This window comes from Python bivittatus, unplaced genomic scaffold (genome assembly GCF_059951505.1).
Source record: "Python bivittatus isolate LINGU-HERP-01145 unplaced genomic scaffold, Pbiv_v1 ctg000700_np1212, whole genome shotgun sequence".
NCBI lineage: Eukaryota > Metazoa > Chordata > Lepidosauria > Squamata > Pythonidae > Python > Python bivittatus.
Window position 1 is genome coordinate 98,267,240 of NW_028277098.1, and position 18,727 is coordinate 98,285,966.

At 39.8% G+C, this 18,727-nt stretch overlaps 1 protein-coding gene across 1 annotated transcript in view; it reads right to left on the minus strand.

Moving 5' to 3' along the window:
* Window positions 1-2,806: 2,806 nt before the first annotated feature.
* CHRNA4 (cholinergic receptor nicotinic alpha 4 subunit) overlaps window positions 2,807-18,727 on the minus strand; it is a 53,111-nt gene continuing 37,190 nt past the window's right edge. Inside the window, exon 6 of the mRNA XM_007422819.3 lies at window positions 2,807-3,087. Within this exon, the coding sequence (XP_007422881.1) occupies window positions 2,962-3,087 (126 nt within the window). The 3' untranslated portion in view covers window positions 2,807-2,961. The remainder of the gene's footprint in view (window positions 3,088-18,727) is intronic.

Consider the following 18,727-nt stretch of genomic DNA (forward strand, 5'->3'; position numbering starts at 1 on the left):
GTTCCACTGATCTTGGCACAGGCTATGCAATGATTATGGCCTGGATTCACCAGCATGTAACAGAAGAGAGATGCCACATTTTCCTTTGCTCAGATCAGGGGACGATTCAAATATAATTCTGGAAAGGCATTAAACAAAAGATAAATGTGTCCATTTTATAATTTGCTCTCCACCGTCCAAGTTCTGCATTAGTTTATTGCACTGAGAAAAGGGAGTTAGTATTTTCCGTTTATGTATTTTTTTCCATTTCCATTTATTTATTTATGCATTTATAAACCAGACAGAGAGGCTCTAAGGGGCTCTTCCGATATCTGCATGGGGAGGGGGGCAAGGTGGAACCAATGTACATTCTTTTGAATTGTGCTTTTCCCTAATTTGCACATTTCTGTACATATATTTTGTTTCTAAAACTGCATTTCAAAGAACTGCATATACTAAAATCTCTTTGTTTGCAAACTGATTCATTCAGGTTCTTACTAAAATTCTCCCCCCCCCCAAACCCCTTTTTGAAATGTATAATCTCTTGGAATCCTTAAGCATGTTTTTAAAAAATTAGATTTACAGAGATTTAATTTTACTTTTGTCTGAAAAAGATTCTGGAAAAGTTTCACAAATCTTTCCAAAGCAGGGGAGATTATCTAAAGATAAGATATACGTTGAACTCTACCTCTGTTCTCTAGCTATCATCTATCTTCTCTTATTTTCCTTAATTGTTTTTGTGAAAACACCCAACACTATGAAGCAAATGGAGGGCATCATCTTCAAGAAAGACAATAAAGAATGACAGGACATTAAGATTTCTCAGAAACCCTTTATTTCAATACTGTTTACGGAGCTTCTCTTAACTGAGAAAGGGTTGGCCCAGAGTCATGGGGAATAAAAGTCTGTGGAAGTCATCCTCTATTCTGTCTCCATCTGAAGAATCTACTTTCCATCTAGCTAATGAAATTTGAAAAATGTAAAAGTTCACCTGAGTCTTATGAAACAAGGCTGAGCTGGCAAAACCAAGGTTGAGTATGGGAGCCACACAGAGCCCTGTCGATCCATGAATGATAGCATTCACTTTCCTCTTTTCCACCAGTGAAACTGCTTTTACGTACCAAAAGCTGTGATGTATTGTCTTCAAGACCTACTTATCAAATGCAGCTTGATCAAAAAGCTGAAGCTGCAGCTTTGGAGCTATAGGGATTTTGATAATAGATAAAATTAACCACCAGTACGGGGCAACATTATGCGGCTTTGCAAAAGAAAATCCACAGGGTACAGTTAGAAAAAGCGAAATCTACAACTGTAAGGTATTATGCAAATTATGCCAGATACTGTGAAAATATGGAACAGGATGTAACAGATTCTATGCCAAATTCTGGACTTGATACCTTTGATTATGTCCACTAGGTTGATTCATTATCAGTATTTCTTGCCATGTAAGGTTCTTGATTAGTCATTCAGGTGACAGTCTTATCTTCTTTCTTATTCAGGGCAACGGTGGCCAACCAAATACCGATGGGAAGCCCACAGACTGGACCCTAACACAATAATACACTTCAACTCATGTTCCTCGGTATTCTGACAGGCACTGGAGCTTGCTACTCCTTGAAACTTCCTAAGTTTGATCTTATCCTGCATTGCTAGTCCAAGGAAAGGCATTGTCTGGATCACTTTTGATCTGTCTGCTTGCTGTTGAACCAACCTGACAAATATATTTAGCCAACTCTGTACAAGGAAGCAGGACTCTCTTCTTCTTGGTAGAATAAAGTTTTGTTTTGGTGTCTTCAGGTGAGTCTTGACTCCTGGATAAGTCTATGCAGTTTCTGTGGCAACATTTTTGGAAATGCTTTGCCACTGCTTTCTTTTTCCTAGAGCTGAGAGAGAAGGACTGGCCCAAAGTCACCCAGCTGGCTTTGTGTCTAAGGCAGGACTAGAATTTATGGTCTTCTGGTTTCTAGTCCAGTGCCTTTAACCACTACATCAAACTGACTCTCACAATAAAGATGCCTTGCAAATTTTCAGAACTCCATCTGATGCTACCATATATTCATGAACTGCTAGCCTGCAGCTGTCTTTTCAGCTGGATTTCTCTTGCCTTTGTTTCAGAGAGCATCACAGCACGTTTGCTGGACTCTCCTTTTCAAACTGCAAATAAAGGTTCTTCTGTCGGAAGATTCCTGCAACTTAAAAGCTTCCTGTAAATCCAGAATTAGTAGGTCTGCTAGAAGCATTCTAGCCTATCCTTCTTCCTGATGTACTAGTTTTCTATGTACAACATCCCACTCATGCCCACCTATAGTCTCATGAGGTATGGATCAGCAAAACTGAGCCATGCGACCATTCTACTCAATGCTCCAGTTGACAGACGAGCTATTCCATGGGTACAGTCCAGCGGGGAATAGACTTACAAAATTTCTTTCCTATAGTTTGTTCCATTACTAAAGGGTTGGGACAAATTTCTCCTGAATCTTTGACTTTTCATTTCCACCCCAAATTGCAATAATCCAAATCCATTACCTTAGTTGTCAACTAAGAGTCTTACTCTTTGTGCACGTATGCATGCCAAAGGCCTTTAGTTTAGACCAAGTAGAGTTCTGGAGAGCTTCAACTCAATACCAGTATTTCTCCACAGACTTACCAGACTCTTGAGTGCTTTTATGTTTGTAGTTCCTTAAGGGAACATCACTGGATTCTCAGGATTATATAGGACAACTAATGCCATCATGCAATTGATGATAATTCACCAGCCCCTTCCCTCCCACCCCTACCCCCTCAAAGAGATATAGATGATGATGATGGTTTAGGCAAATGACGCAACCTTGGAAGGCATTCCCAGAGCTTCTAGGAACAAGTCATGCGCAGATGGGATGGTAAATTATGAATAGCAGCCATCCCCAGACTAAAGCTTTGTCTTTCCAGGGTAGACTTAGGTCTGTGGAATGCAACTGATTCCTTTTCCAAGCTGGACTGTTCCTAGATCATCCCTGCCAGCCAAGGGGGCAGGAAAAGCCCCACCGTTCCCAGCAAGCAGACTAAGATAAACATCCAGAGGAATATTCTGTCAATCACCATTGCTACGTATTTCCAGTCTTCTTTCACCTGTAGAGAGAGAGACAAAAGGAGAATCAGAAGCGAGACATCCGTAACACAGGAGAAACTACAGGTCAGCTTCCTCAAATACTACTTTCAAGATGGGTTGGAACTGCAAATCCCAGAATATGAATATGAGCCAGCACTGTGATGTGACTGCAAAAAAGCAAATGCAGTTTTGCAATTCTGTATCAACAGAAGTGTAATTTAGAAATCGTGTAATTGTTCTGTTTTATTCTACTTTGGTCAGATCTCATTTTGAGAAGGCATATGCTGTGTTAGTCTTTAGAGATAGATCAGGGGAGGAAATAGACATTACAAGAACAACTGGAACCTTACCTTACTATTATAGGGTATAGTAGCATCCCCTATAATACTAATACTATAATACCCCTCTGTGAGCTACCCAGAGTTGTATTTTAAGATGGGCAGCTGGACATATCTTTTAAAAATAAAATAATAAATAAAATAACAGAATTGTGAAAGTCTAACAGAGATTCCCTCTCTCATACTAAAGAAAATCAAGGTGGAGCAATCTTGAGTATTTTCCTTGTCTCCTTTTGTCTATCAGGGCTAAACTGATGCTGATACTGTACAACAGTTGCTGAATATCTTTTTCAGGGCCATCTTTGTACTCTTCTACAGTAAGACAGACTTGGGAAAACCTGAACAAGCGCAAAGATAGACCAGGCCTTTCAGTTTTATCTCACATGCCCAGGGACAAAGGAATATTCCAGTATCCCTCAGATATTGAGATGGCTCCTCCTCTGCTGACCTTCAGAAAGTCACTGATGATTTGGCTATTTCATCAAACAGATGAACATTCTGTCTCCCTAGATGAGTAATTCCTTTTCACTGGGTTTTTGAAATGTTTCATTCCTGGATTATGACCATCATCATCATCATCATCATCATCATCATCATCATGGTTGGTCGCATAGTCAGCCAGTTGTTTAGACTGGATGTGGCATTTTTATCCAGTTGAGTCCTTCCCATTGTTGTTGATCGCACAGTCATCCAGATGTTTAGACTGGATTTGGCATGTTTATCCACCTATCAAGTCCTTCCCAAGGACCTGGGATAGGCAGATGTTGTTTGATGGTGTTAAAGGCATCATTGCAAGATGGAAGCTCTTCCAATTCCTTCTGCAATTGGCTGATGGTGATTTTGACAATTATCATCGTCATTATTATTGTTGTTATTAAATTCAGAAATTAAAACCAAGATCACTAATTATTAGTAGTATTAGTATTATTAATGATCTTGGTTTCAATTTCCGAACTTTATATCTGTTTTAACCCAATCAGAGTCAATGGATTGAAATGGCCTATAAGCCCTGTAAGCAAGCAAGCAAACAAATAAATAAATAAATAGATAAATAATCTGAAATAATATAGGAAGGTTGGCCATATTCAGTCAGACGTCCTTGCTGTGGGAAACACTCAAAAATAGGCATGACTGTAAGAAAAGTGGATCTGGCACAGGAAAACAGGATAGAACTAAATATTTAATAAATTCAGTGTACGAAGTACTAAGATAAACATTCTTCATCTTGTAATGGCTAGCCATTTATTTCCCAGAAGACCAACAAAGTATGGTGAAAAACAGACATAAAACACACACTCCCACGTGTCTATCTGCCATCATTCTCTGAAATATATATTTAAAATGAATTCTACATCTACACCACCATAATCAAACAGCTCAAAACATTTTGTCATTAGACAGGGTATTTGAAGAAATCAATATCCAAAGTAAACAGATCAGTTCCAAAAGTACATGTAAAGTCGTGCCAAAGTCCTACATCTTACACCATTTTGAAATTCAGTCACACATATGATACTAAATGAAGAAGGGATCAAAAACCTTCAAGGCCCATTATGGAACAAAATAAAAATAAAATGAGAGAGATGCTAAATAACTTGGATGCTTGGACATATTCAAGCAGGTAGACATTAACATGTGTGGCCTTGCGGAGATCTTAGCTAATGTCTGAGTTGCTTCAATATACAGTATACTCAAATATGACCTTAGGATCAATGTAGACAGGAGCTTCCCAGGTGGGGTGGGGGGAATTAAAACAAAAAAAAGCCAGATGGCAGCTTCAACTTCATCATCAAGGCCCCACCTCTTTGTGAAGACGCAGCTGCCATTTTGATTTTCTTGACAGCCTTCCCCCATGGATACCCTGGAAAGAATGTTAGATATACTCACTGCTGAGTGATATAACATAAGTAAAAGTATACAGTTTAAGATATATTATATTCTGCCCAATATTTTTTGAATTAAAGCTTTCCTTTGAAAATGAACATGGCACATACATGGGAATAGCATGTCTACTCTATGGTTCCCAGATGTTGGTAATAGCATCTGTATAGCGATCAGCAAGTTACTAACTAAAATGTGCTATTTTAATCTACTTTTTAAAGGTTTTTTTAACACAGTCATAAAGATAATGGAATGTCATACCCAGCAAAGTTTGGAGCTTTGAACGGCTGTTGCATTATTGCTCCAGTAAAATAATAACATCACACATTAAAAATAGATGTGGTGTTGGTTGTTCTTTAACATCCCAAGCAACGATTGGGGAATGTTTCAATATGTTCTCTGCAATCTCATTTAATATGTTGCTACCTACCAAAATGTTGCTGATAAAAGGTTATATTCTTTCATTTTTATGTATCTTGGAGTCTAGCCTGCTGATCCAGAATTAGACCTGGGATTATTCCAAATGTTGTAAAATCTTGTCTCAGAACAAGAAGTGAATTTATCCTGAAAAATTACATAGGCACTGAAGTCAATATGAAGCTCTTGTTTCTTTCTTTCTTTTATTTCATTGCTGATTTTCCCCTTTTATTGTAATGTTATAAATCTTAATACATTGTATTATTTCAATGCAGTAATATTTATGTAATAGAATTCAAATTATGAACATTCGATTATCTAGAAAGCTTAAGGTATTGAAAAGAAAAAAGTAAAAATTCTATCAGTATTTATTACAATCTTGGATGTCAATATTACAAACATATGATAATTCGATTTTTCATCCAAAGTTAAGTATAACATAAAAAAAGAACCACTGCAATTCATATCAATGTATTAGTCACATAATAATAGTTTCAGTCTTAAACTAATTGCTTAATATGAACATCTCCATTGTATTGTTACTTTGTGAATCTGTGTGTGTATGTGTGTGTTTATACATTGATAAATGGAAATATGGGATAGGTGAAGCAAATTTAGCAAAAATTAAAATACCTAAAAAGTAGGGAAAAAAAGAAAAAAAGGAAGTAATAATACCAATAAAAGAGAATATATGTAGCTCAAGGTTGAACTGTGGAGTCCTTGGTGTTCTCTGAGCTTGGTTCTTTGATTGCAGATGTTTCTTACAGATGTTTTCTTGCAATCGGGTAACAAAATGTCTGCAAGAAAGCAACCCAGCTCAGAGAACACCAAGGACTCCAAAGTAGTAGTATTAGTAATAATAATAATAAACTTTGAAGCCCTTGTTTCTATGTTCCTTTAGCCTGAAAACTGCAGTGGATGGACAGCAAAAACAGGACTTTTTTGTGTTCCAAAAGAAGTCTGCCTGGTTCCAAAGTCCATGTATCTATCACAGGGTTTTGTGGACCTGTCTGTCAATGTTTTAAACAATTCATTTACGAAAGATTTTCGCCAACATGTTGGTTAGTTGTTTCCAGGAACAGAAGCAGCATCACTCTCAATATCATTTGCCCGGGGATATTTCTCCCGTCTTATTTTCTCAGAGGTATTTGATTAATGAGTCAGAATGGAGCAAGTAAGCACTGCCTACTATCCTGTCATTTGATCACCAAGATACACAAGCTGTACCTGTACATGATAAGCTTATCTAGAAATAGCTGGGAGTGACACAGAAAAAGTTTTCACGCCTACCCATCCACCCACAAACACACACACAGAGTTAGGGGGAGGGGGAGGAAGTTGAAATGGGTTAAGGAGCCACCAGGAAGGGAGCTGTTGTTGAATTGGAAAGGTAGAAAAGAAAATGATGGCTGGCAAATTAATTTGGATTTAGATAGCTTGGGCTGCTAAAGAATCACTAGACTGTGGCTAAAAACCACTGAAGACCTGCAGATTTCTGGGTGAAAGGAAGTTCCCTCAAGATGGGAAGAGGAGGAAAATCATACGTCAAGTGAAATGTCCACCCTGCGCAGAATTCCCAACAGAGAAGAGAACAAGAAGCTCAACATTTTGAGCTAAGTTGAAGCCCTTGATTAACTCTAAGGGGAATTTAATAACAGTGATATACTCTTAGATATAGCTTATGATAGGCATATGCTGTCCTAATAGTAGAAACTTGATAATAACATGATTTATTGCTTTTATTGCATTTTAACCTCTTTTTACAACAGTTAGCTGGAGGGGAAGGGGGATCGGAAGATAAGTTTGTTAACCTGCTTTAGCTGTGTGCTGAAGGTTTTTTATTTCTAAATGTTACAATTAAAGTAAAAAATTAAATGTTTCACAAGATGCTTCTTGCATGTTATGGTTTGGCTTGTTCAGTCTTAAGAACCCAATGTTTCTTGGCAACAATATGGAACTAGTTTGCCATTGCCTTCTAGGGTTTTGTATCAGACCATAACAATCAGGGTAGAAAGCTGCATTGTGGACTATTTAGGGCAGGATGTGAGCAACATCCGATCTTCCAGAATCTGCTGAAGTACAATTCTCAGCATTCCTCACCATTGACAATGGTAGTCAGGGCTATTAAAAAGTAGGGTTCAGTAACATCTGGAGAGCACCCAACTTTCAGCTTGATCTAATCAAGCAGACATTATCTAATTTTCTTAAGTGAGTTCTACACTTACGGATTGCTCTATTTTTCTCAGTCACTTTAAATATTTCTTCTGTGGAACAATAGGTTGCTAGACAATAGCTGTCTAGTCTGTTCTCTTTTAAGTAGAGTTTTCTCCTCTTTTAAGTGGAAATAAACTTGTTATCACATATCCAATCTCCTGATCTGTCATCTTTGGTACTTTGGAGAAAGTCTACTGCATAGACTCAACCATCTAGCGTGCTTGCTTTTTAACTAATTATGATCAAGCTGCAGTTTTTCCTCTTTTAAAACATAATCATACGTTCCAAGAAAAACAGATGACATCAAGATGGTGCTAACCTCCAAGTGATGCAAGTTATAATTCTCCTAAAATACGTGCAGGTTGCTTTTATTTATTTTTATTCTATTTATTTATTAAATGTACATGCCGCCCACCTCCCCCAGAGGGTGACTCTGGGCAGCTCATAATTAAAATCCAAAACAGTAAAAACAATAAAAATATAAATATCCATATTAAAATAACTAATAACAATTCTATATAAAAAGACTATATACACTTCAAGATGGGGGGGGAGCAGTATCGATCATCCCACCAGCCAATTCCAACAACGCGGACCCCCATCAGGCCCCCAGGCCATCTGGCATAGCCAAGATTTCACACTCTTCCTGAAGGCCAGGAGAGTGGGGGCAGACCACACCTCAGGTGGTAAGCTGTTTCACAGGACAGGGACCATGGCAGAAAAGACCCTCTTCCTAGACCCCACCAGCTGGAATTCCTTGTCTGGTGGGGTCCGCAACATGCCCCTTCTGCTGGACTGAGTGGGGCGGGTGGATATAATGGGAGTGAGACAGCTCCTCAGATAACCTGCTGCTGAATTACAGGAGCTGGAAGGAGAATTGAAGACAATGAATTTCACAAGCTTAAGGTTTTAACAGCTGGAGGCCACTTTTTAAAAATAGTTTCTCAGCCTCCAAAAGATGCAAAGGGCATGGCAGAGCCATGGTAACATCAGTGGAGGAGGCGAGGGAAAAAATTAGCTCTTTTTAATTGGCTTGTGGGAGTGTAGGAAAGTTAAGTAACATAGGTGGATTAAACCAAGCAAAGGCTCGCTACACGTGTTTTGCTATCTATTGTTGTTTTTTAGTATATTATACCATTAAATCTTACTGTTTTGCTACCTGCTACCAAATTTCACCAGTATGATCAGGAACGAGGACAGAGTTGGGAAAAATATTGCTCATTCCAAATATGGTTCCTTCGATTCATCACCTCTGGTATTCAGATATCTTCCTTGACTTCCAATTCATCTAGAGTTCCTCTTCAAGGTAAAGGTTTGGAGCTGTTACGGCTCCATAGAGGCCCAGAACCATTTTTCTGTTGAGGACTATAATGTCTTGAGTCTCTTCACCATAATCAAACCACATGCATTTCAGCAAAGACGCTGCTAGGAACAGGAAGAGCAGATGTCTTTATCTTCCAATTCAGTGTTTCTCAACCTTGGCAACTTTAGGATGTGTGGACTTCAATGCCCAGAATTCGCCAGCCTGGCTGTGGAATTCTGGGTGTTGAAGTCCACACATCCTAAAGTTGCCAAGGTTGAGAAACACTGTTCTAATTCATGCTTCCTCCTCTTTCTCTCCCCTTCCCTCCCTGAAATGCAACAGATTGTAAGAGATTGCTCTTACAATCAGTACCCAAAACTGGGTGAAGGGACTGCAAGAGGACCCTACCCAACCCTAGGGCCAGCAGTTGTCCACTCCTTTTCAAAATGGTCTCAGCTTTTTCAGTGACTGTCCCCTTCGTCTTCACTGTTTGACATCATCTTCAAGACACCATCAGTAGAACTCTCATGTCTCAACTGCAAGGATTCAAATGCCCACTAGAGGGCAGCAAACACATTGAATTCTCTATATCTCTTTGCTGCCATCTAGTGGTTAAATGGATTGTTGAAATTCATACATGGTAGCTCTGATCATCAGGCATCGTCATAGGCCTGTTGATTACCACCTCCTGACTATGAAACACCTTCCCAATGAAGGCCAACTTAGCATCATCTTGTCTCACAAAACTTGAACTTTCTCCCAGCAATGCTACATGGTGGCTGCCATATATTTTTCCTTGAAGTCCTGAGAAGTGTTCCATCCAATGGCATAGCATGATGCTACATCATGCGATTATAATTTATGAATGATAGGTGGGGCTTTCATTAATGTTCACAGGTTTTCAGACAGATCCATCAGTCTGTGACTACTGGGAGGCACTCCAGCAATACATTCCACAGGTTTACACATCCTCTTGTATGTACCCCAGAATCCCCCCTGTGTTTCACCACCTAAAAACGGAGTGGTAAAAATCCATGATCATCTCATCCCATGGACATTCCATGAAGTGCTGCTGAATTGTATGCAAACCCAACCAAACATAATCCCTTCATTAACAACCTCTGGCTATCTTATAAAGCTGTAACGTGACTACATATAACTCACACAACTCTGTCTGGAAACTTCCCCCCTTTTAATCGTCAAATGACTGAACAATTCTACAATGCCTATTCACAGGAAGTGAGTGCTTTTTTCACAAGCAAATACAGTATTTGCTTGAGGCCACAGAGGTCCTGTTTCAGCCAGCCATCTAAAATCCAAAGAAGCCTACCTAATTCGGGAGCAGAACTTCCATGTTTCTCTCCAATTTATTTAGCTTTATCAATGTCTATATTTTTTCCCAAGAACCATATTAAATTAATATCAAATGATCTCTGGAGGGCAATTAAAATCCCACAGTATTTGAAGGGATGGGAGAAATAAGATGAGAGGAGAAGAAAGAAAGAAAGAAAGAAAGAAAGAAAGAAAGAAAGAAAGAAAGAAAGAAAGAAAGAAAGAAAGGAAGGAAGGAAGGAAGGAAGGAAGGAAGGAAGGAAGGAAGGAAGGAAGGAAGGAAGGAAGGAAGGAAGGAAGGAAGGAAGGAAGGAAGGAAGGAAGGAAGGAAGGGTGAGCTACTTAGAGTTCACAAGAACAGCTTAAAATTACATTGGGAACCTGGAACCTGGTCCTTCTTTATGTGCTGATTTCTGCATACTTTAAGCCCTTTATGTGAAATGGGGCCTCAGAGATTTCCCATAAAGTCCTACAAAATGACAGATGAACCCTTCTCTTGCTTGGTATACATTGTTCCCTGCATGTCTCTGCAGGGAGCAACCCTCTGGCTGACCTGTCTGGACTGGGAAGATAACCAGGGTCTGACAAGTTTAGTACTTGAATGGGAAACCTTCAGGTCAAGAAACAGACACCACATGGATTCCAGGAAGGCTACTTTATTGTTGCAGGGTATAATACCAGAATCAAGTTGTTCTCTGACCCTTCTTACACTAAACAGAATCAATGAATTCATTTTTCATGCTTGCTTCAGTCTCCGCACATGTAAGCTCTTCTCCATACTGATTTGTTCTTTCCTTTCCCCCATGACCGCTCCTTCAGATCTTCCTCAAAGTCAGTTCTAAATTCCTTTATAGAGAGTGAGCAATGTAGCTACAATGCTAACTCTCCACAGTGTTTTCCCCCAGGCAAATCAATGAAGTGTAGCCCTAAACACGTTTACTTAGAAGTCAATCTCTTTGGTTTCAACATATACCAAAGCAGCCTCTCCTTTGATCAGATTCAATTAGGTGATGTCAAGTCAGTATCAAGTCTATACAACCACACAGATAGATTTTCTCCATGGCAATCTGTCCCTAACCTGGTCCTTCAGGTCTTCCAATGGTGCACCTATCGCTACTATAACTGAGTCCATCCACTTTGCTGCTGGTTGTCTTCTTCTTCTCTTCCACCTTCACCCTCATTAGAGCTTCCCTAGAGAATGAGGTGTTCGCATGTGTCTGAAGTAGGATAATTTGAGCCTAGTGCCTTGAGTGAGAACTCTGGGTTGATTTATTCAATGATCCATCCGCTTGTTTTCTTGTCTGTCCACCGTATTCTCAGGAGTCTTCTCCAACACCAACTTTCAGAAGTGTAAATACTTTTTCTATCCTGCTTCTTCAAAGACCAACTTTCCTTTCTGTAGAGTGTCACAGGGAAAGCCACTGTCTGCATGATTCTGATCTTTGTAGGTATACATATATCACAACATCTGAATATCTTTTCCAAGCCCTTCATGATCCATGCAGATGGTCCCCATCCAAATGCTAACCAAGGCTGATCCTGCTTATCTTTGAAAATCAGCATTGCTTGCCTTAAGGCAATGTAAATCTTCAAAGGAGTGTTTTGTGTGGATGAAGCTATAAGTGAAGCCACAAAGCAATAGGCCCTCCTTCACTTCTAAGAATAGAACAAAGTGGTGATCTTGCTTCATTTCCTCTGATATGTCCAACTCTTATTCAAGTTCCTCTGGAATTTCCAATGGTGTTCTATGGCTTCAGATCACAGCCTACTTCTGACCTCCAGAAAAGGGTTTTGTGCAGGTAATCTAGCTATGCAGAAGCTTAGATTACCTGGATTTTGCAAATGACAGAGGTAGATGCGGAGAGGGGATTATTAGAAGGCTATTAAAAGCCTAGGAAGGATTGAAGAGAATTATCCCAACAAAGAGAATGGTGGTGCCTCTGTATTGCAAAGCTCTTTGTCATGGTGAAAGTAAGCCATATACATAGGCCTATTAAAAGTACAGCCATAATATACAGTATTCTTCTTTTATTATATAGTCTCCAGTTTCTATAAAACCAACTAAAATTAAAAATTTTAAAAATCAAGATTTAAATATATAAATACAGCTCTACCTTGAGCACATATGACCCAGGAAATAATCAACATCTGAAACTAAAAGACAAGGGAATCAAGCATACCACAATGCTTTTGCAAGTCTTTGCAGGAGATAGAAAAAAAGCCAATAAATAATAAATATACTTTGCCTTTTTATGGCACCATATCTCTGGTACCTGAAGCAAGCAGTATCCCACCTATAGTGACTGCTATAAGCTTGTTAAAGTTCAAGAAAAGTCACTGGAAAAGCTTTGAAGATTTCCTTTCACAAATTACCTTTCATCTTTCCTCCCAAGCTCTTCAGCTAAAGTCTTTCTCCACTCAGCTGTACCATAACGCTGGGAGACTTTTGGCAAAGAACCATCAAGGCCATCCAGTCTGACCTCCTGATCAGTGAAGGCTCCTTCACAGTAACATTTTTCAAACTGGGTTCCATGAAAATTGAATGGGGCTCTGTGAGAGACTATGGGAAAAGTGTTCTCTTGAACACAGCAATTTTTTTTAATCCCTAAAGCTTTGTTTCTTGACTGGGGTTCCAAGAATTTTTTTTAATTAACAAGCTCCATAGCCTGAAAAAGTTTGAAACCCCCCTGCACTAGAGCATCTCTTACAGATGATCATCCAGCCTCTGTCTGAAGACCTATAATGAAGGAGAACTCATCGTTTCATGTGGAAGTCTGTTCCATGGCTGACAGATTGTACAGGTAGTCCTTGCTTAACAACCATAATTGGGATAGGCAACTCCATCACTAAGTGATGTGGTCATTAAGCGAGACATCACATGACCATGATTTGCAATTTCACTGCTAGCTTCTAATGACTCTGCTTGTCAGAAGCCAGCTGTGAAGCTCGCAAATGGCAATCATATGACTGTGGGACACTGTGACGGTCGTAAATGCCCGCTGGTTGCAAAACACCAACATTTTGATCATGGGTCTGCGGGGACACTGTGACGGTTGTAAGTGTGAGGATTAGTTGTAACATTACTTTTTCAGTGCCATCATAACTTTGAACAGCCACTAAACAGAGCAGTTAAGCGAGGACTACCTGTACAGCCAAGAGGTTCATCCAGATGTTTAGCCTGCACCACCTTCTTTGTAGTTTTAACTGGTTCTGGTCCTGCCTTCCGGGGCAATAAAGAATATTTCTGGGTGACAGCTCTTCAGATATTTGATGACTGCTACCATCTCTCCCTCTGTCATCCTTTCTGAAACCTAAACCTACCTAGATCCTTTAACTATTCTTCATAGGACTGGATTTCCAAACCCTTCACCATCTTGGTAGCCTGCACTGAGATTGACCCACATTTTTCTTTAACCTGAGGAAGAGAGACGGCTTAGACAAGCTACTCTCACAAGATGTGAGATGACAAACTTCAAGCTCTAACTCCAGTTAGATGATTATTTCCCACTTGTGTCCCAATACCTGCCAGACACTTAACCATGTAGTTAATCCTCACTAATATGCCACCTTCCCTTGCTGATGCAACTCCACGGGTGGTGGGGGAGGGAGAGGTGGAAGAGCTATAAAACGTGCTCAGTGAAAGCAACCTCTTTGTGAGTCATTTCCATGGAAGGAATGATGCTCACCATAGTTGTCTGGGGATAGAGTTCTCCAGCACCATAAGTATTTGGACTTTTTAAATAAATATTTGTTAATTGTAAGCATCCTGGCATCTTCCTTGGTGTTCACCTTTCTTGGTATCTAACCCACAAATGCACTAGCCAGCAACAAAGCCCTCCTCTGAACTTGCTCCAATTTGTCCTTTCTGAACTGTGATCTGGATTCTGTCTCCTCTTAATATTTACTCCAAGGTAGTATTTGCCGTGTTAGCTGCTGCAACACACTGTGGGTTCACGTTTAAACCTGTGATCTACTAGAACACCCAGATCTACTGAGAAGATTTAAAAAAAAAAAAATTAGAATATCCAGAAGAAAAGTTAATCTACTATAGAGACCTACCACCAGGTTCTTCAGGAGTAAATGGGCACCATTCACCCCTAAAGAGAAAACACATTATTGTTGTGAAGCCATAGCAACTTCCGACTCCAATGCTCTCGATTAGCAATCCTAAGTGGCCTGAGAAATACACGAGGGCACAGTGGGCTATTTTTGCCATATCAATTCCTCCTTCAGTAACTGCCTGCCAGTCTTAATAATGAATATTTTGCTAGTTATCAATAAATTAAAGCAACAACAGCACCAATGCAATAACTCATATTCTTAGGGACAGAAGGAAAGATGAGTGCCATTCACGTATTAATGTTGCCTTTATCCAATTCATATTTCCAGAAAAAGAAATAGGTGAACCAGAATGCACGCCTATGCTTGAATAGCCAATCTCGTGAAATGTATGATGAAACTGGAGCTCAGAAAAATGAGGACCAAAATGCGCAGATTAGCAAAAGATGTTTGCTAATATGTGCATTTTGCTCTGAGTGTTAGAAACAGAGCAACAAAGCAATTTGTTGTTATGTTAGTACGTACAAAGACAATGCCAACCCACATCTATATTCTAATTTGCAAAATGTTTCTGACGTAAAGGGGGTCACATGCAACTTAAAGAAGACTTATAACCTATGTATCAAAAAGGACGAACTGACAGACTTGCCCCAAAATGTGCACGAAAGTGCAAAGCAAACTAATATGGAAATAAAATTAATGATGTCCCCCCCACCACCCACACACACACACACACACACACACACACACACACACACACACAGAAGAGCAGTGGTGAATTTGGACTTGACCAGCTCATTCATTCTGGAGTGTGATATGATTCCTACAGTAGAGTAGCGTCAAATGTGTTGTTAAGCTAACCACAGTTTAGTTATCAACGTGGGTCTTCAAAATCTTCTCTGTTCCACTGCCACTTTGGAAGGGCAGTTTAGGGTCTGGCACTTCTCTGTTAAGAACTGAAGAAAGATTCATCAGGCCAGCAGAAAGTGGATAATAGATTCTGTCTGGCTTTTTCCCCTAAGAGCAGTGTTTCTCAACCTCAACAACTTTAAGATGTGTGGACTTCAACTCCCAGAATTCCCCAGCCAGCCATGCTGGCTGGGGAATTCTGAGAGTTGAAGTCCACACATCTTAAAGTTGCTGAGGTTGAGAAGCACTGCCTTGGAGCCACAGTAAATTCTTTGCAGAATGGTTTTCCCCCTCTCCAGCACTTCATGCCATGACCATGTGAACATGCAATGTCACAGAGGTACCAGGAGAGGGAGGGGGGAATTTCTAAATCTTCCAAGAGCTTGGGGTGGCTAATAAGACTATAAGGCAGTGTTGTCCAAACTTGGCCACTTTAAGATGAGTGGACTTCAACTCCCAGAATTCTATAAGGCTTTGTAATAGTTAAAAAAAAAAGCTGGAACAGATTCTATTGACCCTGCATATATTTAAAAACCATAAAGGCAATCTTCCCCCATCTTTCTATGGTCTTTTTGGAGGGCAGAAGATGCATGAACACTAGGACAGCCAGTTTGAAATCATGGCTACCAGGCTAGAAACCAGGAGACCATGAATTCTAGTCCCCCTTTTGGGATGAAGCCAACTGGGGGACTTTGAGCCAATCCTTCTCTCTCCGCCTGAGGAAGAAGTCAACCCAACCATTTCTGAAAATGTTGCCAAAAAATCTTCAGGGACTTGTTCAGGCAATCACCAGGAGTCAAGACTGATCTGAACGCAGCAAAATGAAAAACTGGACAGACTTGACTTGCAGTTCATAGAGAGTAAGGGCTGGAAAGTATCTTGGAAACCACCGAATCTAATTCTCTCTCTCTCTTTTAAATAACTTTATTAGATTTAAGATAAAGACAGTAAAAACTAACAGAAACTAATATTAAAGAAGGAAAAAAGAAGGAAAGAATAAGGAAAAAGGGAAAGAAGGAAGTCAAAAGTGCAGGAAAAAAGGAAAAGAGAAAAAATACAAAAAGGAATGACTTCCAGCTTTCCTCACAACAGATATAAGCAACAATTTACACTAAACCCTTAAAGTTTACAACATAACTTTCATTTTTTCTATTGTCCAGTATTGATTCTAATCATCAAATCCATACAACTTAATTTCATTTTTTTCTGTTTCATGCAAAAAGTCCAAAAAAGGCTTCCAATTAGCATTAAAATTGTGTAATGCTAATCTAATCTAATTCTCCACCTGGTGCAAGAATCAACTCCTACAATATCCCTGACAGATGGTCCATCCAGCTTCCATTTAAACACCTCCAATGAAGAAGTCTATTTCAGTGTTGAGCTGAAATAGTTGGGCTATTTCTCCTGATGTTCATCTACAAGTTACTTCCTCATAATATCAACCCCTTGTTTCTTGTCCTGCTTCAGCAACACCTGTGATAAACTCCATCTCTTCTGAATGATAGTTCCCCAGATGCATGAAGCCACCTATCATGATGCCTCACAGTCTTCTCCAGTCTTAACATACTCAGAGTCTCCAACTGTCCCTCAAAAATTCTTCCTTCGAGGTTCCTTTCTATCTTGGCAGCTCACACCTGCATCAGCTCTGGTTTGTCAGGGTCCTTCCTAAAATGCAGTCCCAAAATTGGGTACAATATCCTAGGTGTGGTGTCACCAATGTAGAACAGAGAGGGGTGATAACTTCTGCACTGCTACAAGTCTCTAAGGCAGTGTTTCTCAACCTTGTCAACTTGAGGATGGGTGGACTTCAACTCCCAGAATTCCCCAGCCAGCATGGCTGGCTGGGGAATTCTGGGAGTTGAAGTCCACCCATCTTCAAGCTGACAAGGTTGAGAAACACTGCTCTAAGGTAAAACTCCAAATCCTTTCCTAACAAAATTTGTGGGTTAATTCTTTTATACCCTTAACTTTCATAGATTGTAAACAAAGCATAGTTCAATAAAAACTGTCTTGAACAGACCCAGTGTTGTACAGGGAATTCCTTCCTTTTCTGACTTCTCCACATATAATGAGAGCAAGAAAAAAAACGTACAGTGAATAACCACGATGCTCTCCTAGAATAAATCAAACCCCCTATTTTTAGTTCATGCTAGAACATTTCATTTCCTGTCCCAAGGACCAACTATTTCACTTTACAATGGTGACCAAGACTAAATCTTTAACTTTTTGAAAACTGCAGGGTATAAGATTGCACAGTGCCTGCTCAGGAAAATTTGTATTTGTACTTAATTGTTTAATTTATTGAGAGCCAGTTTGGTGTAGTGGTGAAGGCATCAGGCTAGAAACCGGGAGACTGTGAGTTCTAGTCCTGCCTTAGGCACAAAGCCAGCGGGGTGATCTTGGGCTGGGTGACCTTGAGCCAGTCCCTGCCTCTCAGCCCTAGGTAGGAGGCAATGGCAAACCACTTCTGAAAAACCTTGCCAAGAAAACTGCAGGGACTCATCCAGGCAGTTTCCAAGAATCGGACACAATTAAATGGATTAAAAAAAAAATTATCCTGGGCCTTTCCATGCAAACTAAATAATCGAGTAAAAGTAAAGTAAAATAGATAACAACACATACCCAATTTACAATCACCATAAAAAGTATGAATCAAATCCCTTTCTGAAAAGGGGAGGGGGAGCAGAGCCATGACGTAGCAAAGCAGAAGAAGCACCAGCCCAAGAAGAAGAAAAAAGACATATCAGAAGTTATGTTTTTCATTGCAACCTCTTATGCTGCAAATTAAAGAAAGGGGAAAAGAGGGGGGTTTGCTGGTGCGCAGAGGTTATTTCAATAGCCTTAAAGGGAAGAGATGTGTATGGGAAATGTATAGTAGCATTACTTCAAGTGAAAGAAAAAATATGCTTTAGTTATAAACAATTATTCAGTTGCCCGACTTCAAGTGAAAGGAATGAGTTTTATTATTAAGGGGACAAGACATCAATGAGTTTTTTATTGGCAGATCAAATATAATTCAGACCAAAAGGTCTGAAATGGGGAATGAGAGCCCGCTGATCAAATCCAGCTGCCCAGATCACTTCGTCTGCTCTGCACGGCCTCAGGGGACTTCCCTTCTTCTCACCATGGGCTGGCAGGCTCTCCTTCAAGACACCAATAATGAAAAGGTGCTTCTTCTGTCCCTTGATAAGGGAAAAGGTGGGGAGG